This window comes from Caretta caretta, chromosome 8 (genome assembly GCF_965140235.1).
Source record: "Caretta caretta isolate rCarCar2 chromosome 8, rCarCar1.hap1, whole genome shotgun sequence".
NCBI lineage: Eukaryota > Metazoa > Chordata > Testudines > Cheloniidae > Caretta > Caretta caretta.
The window spans coordinates 46064601-46081798 of NC_134213.1; the positions used below are offsets into that span (position 1 = coordinate 46064601).

The 17198-nt window shown below is 43.6% G+C and overlaps 1 protein-coding gene across 3 annotated transcripts in view; it reads right to left on the reverse strand.

The window, feature by feature from the left end:
• The window catches only part of SUCO (SUN domain containing ossification factor), an 84306-nt gene extending 68115 nt beyond the window's left edge, over nucleotides 1-16191 (reverse strand). For 2 of the 3 annotated variants that reach the window (XM_048860519.2, XM_048860521.2), the window contains exon 1: nucleotides 15875-16191. In XM_048860519.2, coding sequence (XP_048716476.2) covers nucleotides 15875-15939 — 65 coding nt within the window. In that variant the 5' untranslated portion in view covers nucleotides 15940-16191. The remainder of the gene's footprint in view (nucleotides 1-15874) is intronic. The other variant, XM_048860518.2, reaches the window with a different exon arrangement.
• Nucleotides 16192-17198: the final 1007 nt, after the last annotated feature.

Below are 17198 nucleotides of genomic sequence, written 5' to 3' on the forward strand. Positions count from 1 at the left end.
AATTTTGAATGATTTAGAAAGCTAGTTGCTACTATTAGAGCAGGATGCTACAACAAGAGAATCAGTTTAAATGACTGCCTTTGAGAGAAAACAGTAAGCACAAAATATACAAAATCAAAATGAGTAAGGATGCTACAAGATAAGAATCTACACATATTGCCTGGAGTAAAATCTTTGTTTCTTACCACAATGTATTTCACTGTTTGTTTTGAGAACATACAAATATTTCATTACTTTCTCGCTTGAAACTGATGAAAAATAGATCAAAGCAGAATATACTTTTTGTGGTGTCTCTCAACTATGCTTTTCTTTTGCAAAAAGTTTTCATATTTTAAATCCTGCCATCCAGAATGTTCAGAAAGAAAGTGATTTCTTCATTTCATTTACAGAACTGGATTCATATGCACAAAAATAGTGAGCATATCCTGTTTCTGCAGATAAGATCTTGCAAATCAGTTAAGTTTGCACCAAGAACTCTCAATCTTAGTGTAGCTTAAGTAAAATTTAAAAAAAAATACAGAAAGCTACTAGACAAATTAGAGTGCATATAAATGGTAAAGACAAAACAAAGGTCTGCAGAGGAATCATGGAAATAATCAGTCTTCATTCACTACTAATATCTAGTTTCATCATGTCCAACACAGCTAAATTTACTGTGATGTAATTGAGTGTTAAGTGGGCTGGTCTCTTGTGTGGACTACACCAATACAAAATTAGAACCCTGTTATGAAATAAGACTAAAGCCCTGTACCTTAGCTTTCAAAAGTGTCTATAGCGTTTCGGTGTTCCACTTCACACACCTTAAATGGGCCATATTTTCAGAAAGTGCAGACCACAGGCCCTCTGAAAACCAGATCCCCCTTAAGGTGTTTGAATTGTGGCACTCCAAGTCTCTTGTCACTTTTAAATATATGGACCCTAGTCTTCACAGGTCTTTACCACAGTGCCCTGACACTAAATGTGACACTGTAAAGAGGCCCTACCTGACCATCTTACCATCTTAACAGAACAGTTTGTGGATAGATTAAATTAAAAATACATAAATACTACTAATGCATTCTGACTGGAAAAAACAAACAGCAAAGCCTCATGTGAAATGTGCAGAACACAGGAAGGTAATAAAGCACATGGCTTTGATGCTTACTCCCCCACATCTCCCACACTGGGGTTTTTAAACACAAGTTTGTGAAAACACCAGGTGTACATTCAGCTGTGATAACTGTTAAATATTTTTAAAGCTCTTGAAATCTAGTAAAGAACAGAGTTTCTTGTTAAAAAGTTAAAAAGATGCTTCATTCAGCATAGCTGTGGTGGCAGAAAGTTCACACCTATGTTAAAAACAGTCCCCTTACCGGGGGGGAAGTTATTTTAGAACAAGGCTAGAACAAATACAGTCTGACAGCCATTATCTCTGTTCAGTGCTGGCCACATGGGAAGCAGAAATGGCAAAGAGCAGCAATGTTAAAACATGGTTGTTAGCAGGATTCTACTATCAACCTGTATGAATAAGAAATTTTGTCTGAAAACCATTATGCTGTATAACAGCCAGACACTTTATATAATAGATTTACAACAGGGGTGGGCAAACTTTTTGGCCCAAGGGCCACATCTGGGTATGGAAATTGTATGGCAGGGCATGAATGTTCACGAAATTGGGGCTGGGGTGCAGGAAGGGATGAGGGTTCTGGCTGGAGGTGCGGGCTCTGGGGTGGGGCTGGAAATGAGGGATTTGGGGTGTAGGAGGATGCTCCAGGCTGGGAGGATGCTCCAGGCTTCGGCTGGCGGGGATCAGGGTTGTGGCTGCCAACTGATGTGCTGAGACTACCTCTGAGCCCGTTTTCCCTGGCAGCTTGGGACTTCAGAACCTTGCCTTGTCTGAGCCAGACACGCTAGCCTGCTGCAACACAGACCCAGGTCTGAACTACGTCCCGCAAACTGCAGGCTTAACTGAAAACAGCTTAAGAAGTGCTCCTGTCTCCAACACTCAGATGCCCAACTCCCAATGGGGTCCAAACGCCAAATAAATCAGTTTTACCCTGTATAAAACCTGAACAGTGTAAACTCATAAATTGTTTGCCCTCTATAACACTGATAGAGAGTATGCACAGCTGTCCGTCCCCCCCAGGTATTAATTAACCCAGAGTATGTATTAATAAGGAAAAAAGTGATATTATTAAATACAAAAAGTAGGATTTAAGTGGTTCCAAGTGATAACAGACAGAAGTAAATTACAAAACAAAACAAAAACACCCAAGTCTAAATCTAATACAGCAAGAAAGTGATTACAGAAGAAATCTCACCCTCAGAAATGTTCCAATAATTTTCTTTAACAGACTAGGCTCCTTCTAGTCTGGGTCCAGCAATCACTCACACCCCTGTGGTTACTGTCCTTTGTTTCAGTTTCTTTCATGTATCCTTTGGATGTGAAGAGGCTCTCTTGAACCAACTGAAGACCAAATGGAGGGGTCTCCAATAGACTCTCTCTTGTGGGTGAAGACCCCTTTCTCTCTCCTATGCAGAATCCAGTTGCAAGCTGGAGTTTTGGAGTCACATGGGCAAGTCACATGTTCATGCATGACTCAAACTTTAGAGGTGGCAGCCATTGTTCACGTGCTACCTTGAATGTCCCCAGTAGACTTCTTATGTGGATTGGAGTCTTCCAAGGTTCCATAGTCCATTAAGTGTTTCTTGATTAGGCACCTAACTTGCAAATTCCTTTCTTAAGAAGCTGACCAAATGCCTTACTAAGGCTACTTAAAATAAAACAAGTACACAGCCAATATTCATAACTTTGAATACAAAAATGATACAGGGTGCAGGCTCCAGGCAGCGCTTACTTCAAGCGGCTCCCGGAAGCAGCAGCATATCCCGCCTCTGGCTCCTATGTGGAGGTGCGGCCATGTGGCTCTGTGCACTACCCTGTCCACAGGCACTGCCCTTGCAGCTCTCATTGGCCGCAGTTCCCAGCCAATGGGAGCTGCAGGTGTGGTGCCTGCAGACGGGGCAGCGCATGGAGCCCCCTGGCTGCCCCTAAACGTAGGAGTTGGAGGGAGGACATGCCGCTGCTTCTGGGAACTGTGGCACGCATGTGCGGAGCAGCCCCTGACCCTGCTCCTCGACTGGAGCATGGGAGCAGGGAAAGCCCCAGACCCCGCTCCCAGGTGGGAGCTCGAGGGCCAGAATAAATCAGCTGGCAGGCCAGATGCGGCCTGCGGGCCATAGTTTGCCCACCTCTGATTTATAATAAACTTCCTGTCCTGAAATGGCCTATTGTGATCTCTTATGGGGCTAAAAGCTTTTAGACTAAAAAGGTTCCCTTTTAAGTGATGTAAGCTTAGACAGAAAATAGTCTGAAAGAACAATGCCAAGTTAAAAATCATTTATTAAACACTCCTAGATAAATATTTTTAATATGTTTACCATTAATGCTGATTTCTTTGACTTTTGCATCTTGGAAAATTAAGATTGATTAGTGAGTTTCATTTTTGTTTGTACTCAGTTTCATGTTTCTAGTTCTCCTGCACTAACACAATGCTGCAGTGTTCAAATCCTAGTGAACTATTTTCAAGAGATTTTAAAAACATGGGAATGTTTTCCTACAATCTCAGGGTTGGAAGGGACCTCAGGAGGTCATCTAGTCCAACCCCCTGCTCAAAACAGGACCAATCCCCAACTAAATCATCCCAGCCTGGCCTTAAAAACCTCTAAAGAAGGAGATTCTACCACCTCCCTAGGTAACCCATTCACCACCCTCCTTGTGAAAAAGTTATGGATTTCACAGATTTCACCATTTCACTAATTTCAGGTTTTAGAATACCTTGTTTTAAACTAAAAAGCATTCTAGCCTGCATTCTCCAAAAGCCACTAACCTCTCCAAGCAGACAACCACCAAAGAGCACCAAGAGCAGAATTTGAAATATTTTACTCCAGGCTAATAGTTATAGTCCATTTCAAAAGAAACATGGCTTTTCTGAAGGACAGATTAAGAATAAAGTAGATGTATATTTCCTTGGGCATTACGTGATTTCATTAAAAACAAAAAGGAAAAAAGATTACAATAGGCAGAATAAACAGCAGCTTAAAGAATTAAGGAGCAATAGACCACCTGCAGGGAAGGAGAAAGAAAAGTAAAAAAGCCAGAACTGGAAGACGACATGTCTTTGCAACAGGCAGGGTCTCACAGAGTAATGGCAGTGACTATAATTACAGGGTTGCATTTCCATTTAAGTAGGATTCTCTCACACCTTGAACAAACAAATTTGAAGTTTCTAGAACAAGCCACTGTTGAGATATGACATGACACAGAGGTAGTTGAATAATTTTCGAAGACAACTTAAATAAAATAAAACTCAATACATCAGAAACTGTTTGTCCAATTCATTTCAAGTTTCCATAAAAACCCACAGGAAACACCTCAATTCAAAGGACCTCCTTGAGGGATTTAGCGTGGAATAAAAATAGGGCTTACAGTGAAAGCCTACATTACTTTTTTCTCGAAAACATAAGCCAAAATAGATATCAAGAGATAAATTCATATTCTAAAAGTATGCAAATCCCTGCTTTAATTGAAAAATACTCATCTTTAGCTACAGAGCCACAATTCGCACCTCCACAATAAAATTCTCTATACACAGAACATGCATTTCACTTAGAAGTCAGCAGATGGAAAAAGAGGTTTTGAATATATAAAACTGAGTGCCTAAGTCTGTTTCTTCACAAAAAGTTTCTTCACAACAGGTATGAAATAATTTTATTTTGATTTATTAAACATTTTAATGCCACAGCAGAAAGTTTTATGAACAGATTTAAATGAAATACAAAAAAAAGTCCTGAACCCCAATACCATTTAAAATGTTAAGATCTCTATGCAGAAGAGAGACCAGCCTGCTGCAAAGACTGCCTATTCCAATTCATCAACAAAAAAACAACAACAATGAAACGGAATTGTAGAGTTGTACACTCTGGAAAGTGAGCTTCCTATGATCCCCTATCTTTGGTCTGTCTCTTCTTCTGACAGCCTCTCATACACTGAGGCACTAAGCCTCAAATACAGGGTGGCACCGAGTCTCACAAAGGGTATGTCTACACTGCAATAAAACACCCATGGTTGGCCCATTTCAGCTGACTTGGGTTTGTGGGGCTCAGGGTGCATGGCTATAAAACTGCAGTGTAAATGTTTGGACTCGGGCTGGAGCCCAGGCTCTGGGACCGGCCCAAGCCTGAACATCTACACTGCAGTTTTACAGCCCTGCAGCCCAAGCCAGAGTCAGCTGACACAGATCAGCCACCAGTGTTTTAGTACAGTGTAGACATACTCAGAGGGTGGCACTGAGCCTCGCAGAGTGCATCCCTAACTCAGGACTTTTGAGGGGGAAGGGAAGAGGACAAATGAGAGGAGAGGAAAAAACGATGCGAGTTGTATTCACTGAATATATGCAGCAAAATCTCCTTCTGCCATTGTTACCCAGCCTCTTTTCCAATCACTGACGCAGGAGGAATAATTTCATCCATAGTACATGGGGGGAAAGAAGGGCTTCCCTCATCCCTACAATTTAGCTTGCTACAGTTGAGCCACTAATGGAGACTGCCCACCACTGTGGTAACTAGTTTGGCTAGAGCCTGATTCCATCTGTGGCAAGAGGGCAAGTTTGAGTTGTTGTACAAGAAAAAAACTAGCAAACAACAACTGCTATGCAGGCATTGCAGTGTATCCTCTTGGGAAAGGAGGACTTGGTGCAGCATCTCTGGAAGCCTCTGTGACTGGCAGCCATAGAAGGAAAATTTGCAATGTTTATTATTTAGACGATCAAGATTTGAGATTTTTTTCCCCTAACAGTTATTTCAGTTATGAAAGCTTGTAATAAACCAAACATACAAATCCATGTAACCTTATATAATTTGTGCCAATAAGACTGTTAGTATAAAAGACAAGAAAACTAGGGAGGAAAGTATTTTAGTTCAACTTTAATGTTAAGGTTCATAATGAGTTTTCATGTAATTAATTTGTTACAGGAAGGGAAGGATGAATTATCTTGTATTTAGTAAACAGGACAGGGAATTAGGACACCTGGATTCTACTCCAGGCTATGCCACTGACCCTGAACAAGCTATTTCAGGCTTTTACACATTAGAGATTTTGGCACCAATGTAGCCACTCTGATTCAATTCCCCAGCATAGATATGTAGACGTGCTTCCATTTTGCCCTACTGAATAACTCGCAGGAAGTGAATGCCCTGCTTTCCACTAGTGTAGCACAACTGCAGTGGGGATTCTGTACCAGCATAGCTACACCAGGACCAAAATCTCTCGTGTCGAAAAGTATTTAACCTCTCTGTGCTTCATTCTCCCTCTCCCGACACCTGTGAAATGGGGTAATACCTGCTTCATAAGGATTTGTAAAGCTAAACTGACATGCGAAGCACTTTCAGATTCTGGGATGGAAGGTGCTATAGAAGTCAAGATTACAAAAGTCATTTCATTCATCAACCTGAGGTCCAACAATGCTTCTGAAAATGCTAGTAGTAGTGGACAAAAGCTGGATTCAAAACAATTTATACCATTTTATTTAGTGTTTAAATAGCCATCAAAAATAGTCTGAATTCAAACAAAGCAGCAAATGCTATGCAATTAAGTATCAAAGAATCCCAAAGTGATCTCAAAGCTTCCGGGGCTGCACCATTTAATTGGCTCTGCAGAAAACCAAAACTATTAAGTGTTAAGTTCAGCATGATACACACTGACTGTTTCCTGAGGTTACCACCGAGGGCCGAAGAACAGTATTTTGCAAACACACAACATCCTTTACACATTTCCCAGGTCCCTTAGGACTGCCTGACAAATGCTTCATGTAATCGGAACTCTGACCCATATCAACATATATATTTTTAGAGGAACGTATTCCTAAAGCTTAGTTCCTTAATGTTGCCCTTGATTACTGATAGGGCATGGAAGCCTGGCATCAAAAGCAGTTATCTAAAACCATTCAAACATCCCGTTCTCATCAATTACCAGGGTCAGTATGCCCTTGATCCAGGTTTGTTTTTAGAAAGATGTGTTTTTTCTGTATTTTAGCAGTACTTTGTGCATTTTGTCTCAAAGTTTTACGTCCAGATGAAGTTCCAAAACATAACGGTTTAATCCAAAAAATACAAGAAAATTAATGATACACCTGTTTTAATTGCTGTCCCATAAATTATGGGCCTTTATTGCTCCACTGACTTAATACAGGTTTCAGAGTAACAGCCGTGTTAGTCTGTATTCACAAAAAGAAAAGCACCTTAGAGACTAACCAATTTATTTGAGCATAAGCTTTCGTGAGCTACAGCTCACTTCATCAGATACATACTGTGGAAAGTGTAGAAGATCTTTTTATACACACAAAGCATGAAAAAATGGGTGTTTACCACCACAAAAGGTTTTCTCTCCCCTCACCCCACTCTCCTGCTGGTAACAGCTTATCTAAAGTGATCACTCTCCTTACAATGTGTATGATAATCAAGGTGGGCCATTTCCAGCACAAATCCAGGGTTTAACAAGAATGTCGGGGCGGGGGGGAGGGGTAGGAAAAAACAAGGGGAAATCGGTTACCTTGCATAATGACTTAGCCACTCCCAGTCTCTATTCAAGCCTAAGTTAATTGTATCCAATTTGCAAATGAATTCCAATTCAACAGTTTCTCGCTGGAGTCTGGTTTTGAAGTTTTTTTGTTGTAATATCGCAACTTTCATGTCTGTAATTGCGTGACCAGAGAGATTGAAGTGTTCTCCGACTGGTTTATGAATGTTATAATTCTTGACATCTGATTTGTGTCCATTTATTCTTTTACATAGAGACTGTCCAGTTTGACCAATGTACATGGCAGAGGGGCATTGCTGGCACATGATGGCATATATCACATTGGTGGATGTGCAGGTGAACGAACCTCTGATAATATGGCTGACGTTATTAGGCCCTGTGATGGTGTCCCCTGAATAGATATGTGGACACAGTTGGCAACGGGCTTTGTTGCAAGGATAGGTTCCTGGGTTAGTGGTTCTGTTGTGTGGTATGTGGTTGCTGGTGAGTATTTGCTTCAGGTTGGGGGGCTGTCTGTAGGCAAGGACTGGCCTGTCTCCCAAGATTTGTGAGAGTGTTGGGTCATCCTTCAGGATAGGTTGTAGATCCTTAATAATGCGTTCGAGGGGTTTTACTTGGGGGCTGAAGGTGACTGCTAGTGGCGTTCTGGTATTTTCTTTGTTAGGCCTGTCCTGTAGTAGATGACTTCTGGGAACTCTTCTGGCTCTATCAATCTGTTTCTTCACTTCCGCAGGTGGGTATTGTAGTTGTAAGAATGCTTGATAGAGATCTTGTAGGTGTTTGTCTCTGTCTGAGGGGTTGGAGCAAATGCGGTTGTATCACAGAGCTTGGCTGTAGACAATGGATCGTGTGGTGTGGTCTGGGTGAAAGCTGGAGGCATGTAGGTAGGAATAGCGGTCAGTAGGTTTCCGGTATAGGGTGGTGTTTATGTGACCATCGTTTATTAGCACTGTAGTGCCCAGGAAGCGGATCTCTTGTGTGGACTGGACCGGGCTGAGGTTGATGTTAAGATGGAAATTGTTGAAATCATGGTGGAATTCCTCAAGGGCTTCTTTTCCATGGGTCCAGATGATGAAGATGTCATCAATATAGCGCAAGTAGAGTAGGGGCGTTAGGGGACGAGAGCTGAGGAAGCATTGTTCTAAATCAGCCATAAAAATGTTGGCATACTGTGCGGCCATGCGGGTACCCATAGCAGTGCCGCTGATTTGAAGGTATACATTGTCCCCAAATGTAAAATAGTTACGGGTAAGTCACAAAGTTCAGCCACCAGGTTAGCCATGACATTATCAGGGATAGTGTTCTTGACGGCTTGTAGTCCATCTTTGTGTGGAATGTTGGTGTAGAGGGCTTCTACATCCATAATGGCCAGGATGGTGTTATCTGGAAGATCACCGATGGATTGTAGTTTCCTCAGGAAGTCAGTGGTGTCTCGAAGGTAGCTGGGAGTGCTGGTAGCGTAGGGCCTGAGGAGGGAGTCTACATAGCCAGACAATCCTGCTGTCAGGGTGCCAATGCCCGAGATGATAGGGCATTTACAACACACACTTTGCTTCTCTACAAAAGAAAAAGGACACTAAACTTTCTAAACTACTACATGCCACAAGGGGCCACAGCAACGGTTCCCTCAACCCACCCAGCAATATTGTTAACCTATCCAACTACACTCTTAGCCCAGCAGAAGCAGCTGTCCTATCTCGGGGCCTCTCCTTCTGCCCCTCCACCCCCACGAACATGACACAGTTCTCTGGTGACCTAGAATCCTATTTTTGACGTCTCCGACTCAAGGAATATTTCCAACACACCTCTGAACAACATACTAATCCACAGAGACCACCCTACCAACACTACAAAAAGAAGGATTCTAGGTGGACTCCTCCTGAAGGTCGAAACAGCAGACTGGACTTCTACACAGACGTGCTTCCACCGACGTGCACGGGCTGAAATAGTGGAAAAGCAGCATCACTTGCCCCACAACCTCAGCCGTGCGGAACACAATGCCATCCACAGCCTCAGAAACAACTCTGACATCATAATCAAAAAGGCTGACAAAGGAGGTGCTGTTGTCATCATGAATAGGTCGGAATATGAACAAGAGGCTGCTCGGCAGCTCTTCAACACCACTTTCTACAAGCCATTACCTTCTGATCCCACTGAGAGTTACCAAAAGAAACTACAGCATTTGCTCAGGAAACTCCCTGAAAAAGCACAAGATCAAATCCGCACAGACACACCTCTGGAACCCCGACCTGGGATATTTTGTCTACTACCCAAGATCCATAAACCTGGAAATCCTGGACGCCCCATCATCTCAGGCATTGGCACCCTGACAGCAGGATTGTCTGGCTATGTAGATTCCCTCCTCAGGCCCTACGCTACCAGCACTCCCAGCTACCTTCGAGACACCACTGACTTCCTGAGGAAACTACAATCCATCGGTGATCTTCCTGATAACACCATCCTGGCCACTATGGATGTAGAAGCCCTCTACACCAACTTAGAACAATGCTTCCTCAGCTCTCGTCCCCTACTCTACTTGCGCTATATTGATGACATCTTCATCATCTGGACCCATGGAAAAGAAGCCCTATAACTTCAAAACCAGACTCCAGCGAGAGACTGTTGAATTGGAATTCATTTGCAAATTGAATACAATTAACTTAGGCTTGAATAGAGACTGGGAGTGGCTAAGTCATTATGCAAGGTAACCAATTTCCCCTTGTTTTTTCCTACCCCACCCCCGACGTTCTTGTTAAACCCTGGATTTCTGCTGGAAATGGCCCAACTTGATTATCATACACATTGTAAGGAGAGTGATCACTTTAGATAAGCTAAAAGAAAAGGAGTACTTGTGGCACCTTAGAGACTAACCAATTTATTTGAGCATGAGCTTTCGTGAGCTACAGCTCACTTCATCAGATGTATACCGTGGAAACTGCAGCAGACTTTATATACACACAGAGAATATGAAACAATACCTCCTCCCACCCCACTGTCCTGCCATAAAAATGTTGGCATACTGTGCGGCCATGCGGGTACCCATAGCAGTGCCGCTGATTTGAAGGTATCTATTAAGATTAAAGCACGTAATAGCTTATCTAAAGTGATCAACAGATAAACTTACCAGCAGGAGAGTGGGGTGAGGGGAGAGAAAACCTTTTGTGGTGGTAAACACCCATTTTTTCATGCTTTGTGTGTATAAAAAGATCTTCTACACTTTCCACAGTATGCATCTGATGAAGTGAGCTGTAGCTCACGAAAGCTTATGCTCAAATAAATTGGTTAGTCTCTAAGGTGCCACAAGTACTCCTTTTCTTTTTGACTTAATACAGAAGATAGCTGTAATCTTTAAAAGAGGAACTATCCCTATAAATATACATGTTTATAGGAGGATCACAAATGTAAAGTTAAGTGCATAATGAGTACCCAAATGGCCAAGTTACAAGAAATATGGGAATACCAAAGTTGAGATTTTTCTAGATTCTTTTAGGTTTCTTAGAATCCACAGCTGGAACAGGTAAAAACACTTTCAAGTAAAATTTACTTTGGTTCAAATTCAGGAATTATCTAGCTGACCTAGGAGAACTAAGGAAGTCCAATTAAAGAGTGAGATTAAGAGTCTGAATGGCTGCAAGCCATATCTACAGGGGCAAAAAGTATTATAACCATGGTAACAGAAATAGAAGAAGAAGATCTTTCCTAGTTTCCTTTGTATATCTGATCATTTCTTGTAGTCTGTTTCATTGTTACTTTCCCCTGTAGAAACAGCCATGCCGTGTTAGTGGAGGTTTTTCATAGAAAAAACTTTAATAACGAGGAAATGTGATTGTAGAGCCACAACATTTGTCATAAGAACTCACTGGCATGTGTGCAGACACTTGAAATTTAGTCATATTTTATTGAAGTCTAAGCAGGTGTCCCTTAAATATTAGAGGAATATTTGGTGGCTAGTAGGAAATGAGAGTTAGTATTCTTGGATTTCTTACCCATCATCAAGTGTCCATACCACAACTGAAAGTTGGAGAAAGTTGTGCTGCCATTCTGTAGAGAGTATTTTAATCTCTATTGTTGCCCAACCAGCACCTTCTACCAACACAAAGTTCACTTTAGAGAACTATTTTAAAAGAATGAGAGTTGTACCAATCTTATTTTCTTACCACATCTAGACCAGCAGTTCTCAACCTGCAGCCTAATCAGCACAGGGCTGTGGTCCATGTCACATCCACAGGGCAATACAAGTACTTTTGAATGCAGCCCACAATGGTAATTATGTTGAGAACCACTGATCTAGACTATTTAAAAAAAAAGAGAGACATCAAGAAGAGTGTTGGAGCAAGTTGGGATAGTAAAGAGTCTGCAATTTTACCGCTGAAGTTGACAGAAACTACAGTACAACCGTGCCTGACAGAAGAATGTGTCCATCCTTGAATGCTTTAGAGATAACAAAAAAAATCTCAGAGCAAGTTTCTCTCAAACTAAAATCGAGTGAAATTTAACAGTTACCTTATGATACAGAAACAGCACATTTCTTTTCAGTAATCTGCAGAATTTGGCACTCTTATAACCAAGAAGGGATCCTAACTTTTCTTACTCTACCATGGAACAGATAAAAGTTGCTGTGACCTTCTGTATAACAGTTACTAATAAAAGAAGCTAGTTGTATTCTTAAAATGCAGGGAACTTAAGAGGACAACCTGTTCCATTGTTAATGAATTTCAGCTTTGGAACACTTAATTTGTTATCAGCCCCAAACACGACACTGAGGAGATTAATGCACGTATGCAAGAAAGAAAGAAGAAATTATTCTACTTTTATTAAGTATCTTAATTGTTTAATGGATAAAAAACCCTTGTGGAAACCATTAAAACACCCCAATACAGTTTTGCTCAATAGGTTAAATCTGTGTATGAAAAGCTAATGGCAACTAACTGTTTAAACACGGGTTATAACAATTCTCATCTTCCAACAACTTGAACTATTTGCTAGATTCTTCCTGAATCCCCCCCCCCCCCCCAACCTTAAAAAAGGGATGAGCTGAGAGATTTGTGCTAGAAATCTTTAAGCCAGGGATCAGCAACCTTTTGCACGCGGCCTGTCAGGGAAATCTGCTGGCAGACCAGGGCGGTTTGTTTACCTGCAGCTTGCGCAGGTTCGGCTGATCGCAGCTCCCACTGGCCGCGGTTTGCCATTCCAGGCCAATGGCGGCTGCAGGAAGCGGCACAGGCCGAGGGTTGCCGATCCCTGCTTTAAGCTATTAGTACAGTTTGCCTCAATGTTTTCTGGTAGAGTTACAAACTTGAGTCCCAATCATGCAATTGACTGCACAGGCTGACTCCCATGCCCCCCGGGGAAATGCAATTCAAGGAGCTACTCATTAGTCCACCCATATGGAGTTAAGTGTAGGATTGGACCCTCAGCTATTAATCATAGTGCACTGTCCATTTACAGATACTTAAAAATGTTTGTTTTCACAAGCAGCAAAATATTTACAATGTTACAGAATGAAGTACTCTGCACACAATTCTCTTACAACGTTGAGGGTGTTCCTTTAATTCTTGCCCTCTTAATTCTCTAAATGTTTGTAGTTTGTTCAAGTGGAGAATCCCCTTAACAGCTTTAGTACAAAAATGCTATATTGATTTTTTATTCTAAGATTTTTCAAAAAGTCAAGTTCAGTGGTTTAAGTAGTAATTTGTTTTTAAAAGAGAATCCCGCATCACCAGTTATCCTTCAAAAAAGTAACCAAAATTAAATAGATTTCAGAGGAAAAGGAAAGCAATGATCCACTGGCAATAACTTTCAAGAGCTCATACTGACAGTAACTGTCTACAAGATTGACTGATAACAAAAATATATACAGAGAGAAATTCTCTTACTTCAACATAAGTTTGCAACTTCTTTAAGAACTTCTAACATGTGCCTCTTGGGTGTTTTGGGGGCACCAATCTGAGGAGGCTACAAAGTGACACTCCTCTGGCAGTCATACGTGAAATGTGACAAGCAAGCAACTAAGTCAGTTCAGTGATTATTTATGAAATTGGAAAGGAAGACATGGAAATATCCCCTCCCCAAATTCTCTCACTTTCCATTAACATTCAATAAAACTCCACATGGAGTGTGCATTTACCAACTTCCCTCTCCACAGGTTTCTGTGAAGTCTATACCATTCTCTCTCTAGATGTATTATTACTTCCTATTTACTTCTGTTTGCAGCTTCAAGATTATTTTATCTTCTACATAGCAATAGCACTTAAAAACAGCAGAAGGACAGCCCCTGCCTCAAAAGCTTACAATAATTTAGAAAAAGATGCCACTGTTGGAATAACAGAAGAACGAGGCCAAGGGAAATAGCAAGATCACATTAACAGGCCACATATATATACACAGCTTTTAAAAATAAATTTTAAAGTCCCTTTGAGTCAGTTGTCTAGTCATTATTGGTTGGCACCTTATCTTAGGCATTACAGCATAAGTAGACCTCAAGGACTTGGAAGGTAACAGAACAAGTTTTACAGACTAGTTCAGGGAGTGCATTCCATGTGTAAAGAAGCAAGCACAAAGGTGTTTGTGGGGAAAAAATAGAGTCTGGCATAATCGAGAGCAAACTGGTCTTCAGATCTGCGTCTCACATCCTGGCCTGACAGGCTATGTTGTGCATAATTTTAAAATTTAAAGACAAGAAGACATTTGATGTGATGAAGGGGGTGACATGATCAGAAAACAAAACAGGGTTATTTTAGCTGCAATGTATCTGAAGAGTAAGGGGGCACACGGTGGGAAATGGGGGTCAGGAAAACCAGAGGGGAAAAGGCTGCAGTAGCCTGGATGGAAGATACAGACCTCGATGACAGTTCTAGTAATATGAATTTAGAAGAAAGCCTGGATTTCAAAAATATTAGAGAAAGAAACTGGAAGAATTTGAAATGGCCTAAATGTGCAGTCTAGAGAGGCAGCAGAGTTGAAGAAGACACTAAGATTACGTGCCTGAAAGGATGGTGGTGCCATAGGATCACAAAACTCTTTACAAACAGGCTATGAAGAAAATATGTTAGCCCTGTCAAAGGACATGGTCACCACAATGATATTCAGGCAAAGTGAAAAGTGAGATAGCTAAATGAAAGTTAATACAGTAAGTCAGTGTTTCTCAACAACCGGCCCATGGACCGGTGCTGGTCTCTGAGATTTTTCTGACAGTTCAGGAAGGCAGCAAGCCGGTCCCTGGTATCAAAAAAGTTGAGAAACATGGCTGTAAGTCATCCCCAGGATTCCACGGAGTTTAAAGACACCCCAACCGTCAACTACTTCACTAGGGGTGATGGTCCTGGTCACCTCAAGCACACAATGGGTGGGAGTAGAAGAGATATTTCCCAACCAAGGATCTTAAATCACTTTGTAAACCATTAAGCTCAGCCCTGGCTGCAACAGAGAGACAATCCCATTCTGTGATTAGACAAGGTCTTCCATCCTAAAAGGCCCCATAGCACTTTCCAAATTACACTAACATTGCTTCTCCTGCCACCGTGAATGCAGCATACATGGGAGTTGATTATTGGGATTTGCTTGCCGGTACAGCAATTTAGACGCAGTGTCCCGCAGAAGGGAAGTCAACACACCTGTCACTGGAGGTTATGGGGGCAGCACAGGATCTTTGTGGGAAGAGGTATCTAAACCACAGGAAGGAGATACTAACTGGAAGGAAATCTCCTCTGGAAACTTGGGTGACTGGGAGCAGGAGAACCCACCACTCACAGCACGGTGGTGGGGTGGGGGGAGAAGACCACCCCAACCCTCCAACACCCAGGGCTACAGGGTCCCACAGGAGTGGAGAATCCCACCAAACAGCACAAGGGAAGACACCCCTAATTCCCAGGGCTATAAGACCAGGGAAAAGCAGGGAAAGCCCAGCACACAGCACAGGTGAGGAAAGACAACCCCCATATACAGGGCTATAGGGCCCCATGGGAGTGGCAGAGCCTGCAATACACAGCATGGGTGAGGGAAGGCACCCCTCATACCCAGTGCCATAGGGATCCATTGGAGTGGGGGAGCCCGCCATACACAGCACAGGTGAGGGAGAACGTGCCCCACAGCCAGGGCCCCACTGGAGTGGGGGAGCCCGCCATACACAACAAATGCGACCCCCATGCTCCATTTGGGAAGGGGCTCGGGATGGGGGAGTGCTCGGAGTGGCCACGGAGTCCGGCATGAAGAGGGGTCGGTGAGACCACCGCCCCTACCAGCCCGGGGCAGGGCTCCCCCCGGCTCAGCCCCCTGCCCCGGGCTCAGAGACCCACTCACCAGAGAAGGGAGCAGAAGAAGAGGCAGGAAGCCAGGGCCAGGAGCCGACGGGGCGGCTTCCTCATCGTCTCCCCCTTCTGCCTCCCGCGGCAAGGAGGCGGCGGCGCATCCTCCCGCCTGCTGCCGAGGGGGACGAGAGCGTCGGGGCTGGCGCGCTGGGGCTGGGGCCGGAGCCTCGCTGGGGGTTCAGACACTTCCACCCGCCTCGCGCCGCTGCCCCCGTCTCGGGGCGCTCTCCAGGTCAGCGCAGCGCGAGCGGACCCAGCGGAGCCGTTACCCTCCCCCCAAGTCCCCCCCTTCACGCGCTGAGCTGGAAGAAGACGCGTCACGTCACCTCCCCTCACATAAACCACGCCTCCACTCGTCGCCAGAACACAATTGGGCCTGCACATTCGCGGGCTTCCTCCCACCCCTCACAGTGATTGGCTCAGAGGGACCACTGACTGATACCATCCCCAGCCCGCAGTCAGAACTCCCACTGTGATTGGACTACAAAACGGAAGGGCCTCTTCAAAAGACCCTCGCACCCTGGGAGTTGTAGTCTTCTCTCGGCATCGTTCCCTCTCAGAGAGCGGCGAACCAGGGGTGCCCTCCCCAAAGCCAGGACCGATTTAAGCGTCTTTAGAAGAATTAATAATAGAAGTAACAACAAAAATATACAGATAAGCGAAATGAGTTACAACATAATGATAAACGTTTCCGGGCGACTGGTAGCAGACTAACACGGCTAGCACTGAAACCTGTCAGTATTGACCTAGCTATATTCAGGCTTCCTGTGGGCGCCGCCCCGAGAGAGCTGAGCCCTGATTGGTGGGGGCTGAGGTCCCCGAAGGTGAAAGTTCCTGAGCCGGGGCAAACTAAAGGGGCGGCTTATGGAGAATGGGCGGGAGGGAAAGTGAGAGGTTTTGTGGCCCAAGAATAGGTTGGGTGAGCAAGTCCGCGGGACACCGTAGCTCTCGGCTGGATCCCAGCATGCATCGCTACAGCCCTAAGGCTGGCAGCCATTGGCCAGCGCTCTCTGAGGAGGCTGGGGGTTGTAGTTTTCCAGGGCCTTGATGCTGTTCTAGTCATAGGTCGTAGACTATCAGGGTTGGAAGGGACCTCAGGAGGTCATCTAGTCCACCCCCCTGCTCAAAACAGGACAAATCCCCAATTTTTGCCCTAGATCCCTATATGGCCCCCTCAAGGATTGAACTTGCAACCCTGAGTTTACCAGGCCAATGCTCAAACCACTGAGCTATCCCTCCCTTCCAAGGTCTGAGGGACGTTTTACCCAACCCAACCCAGCCCATGCTCTGTTTAACCCAATTTTACAAATGGGGAA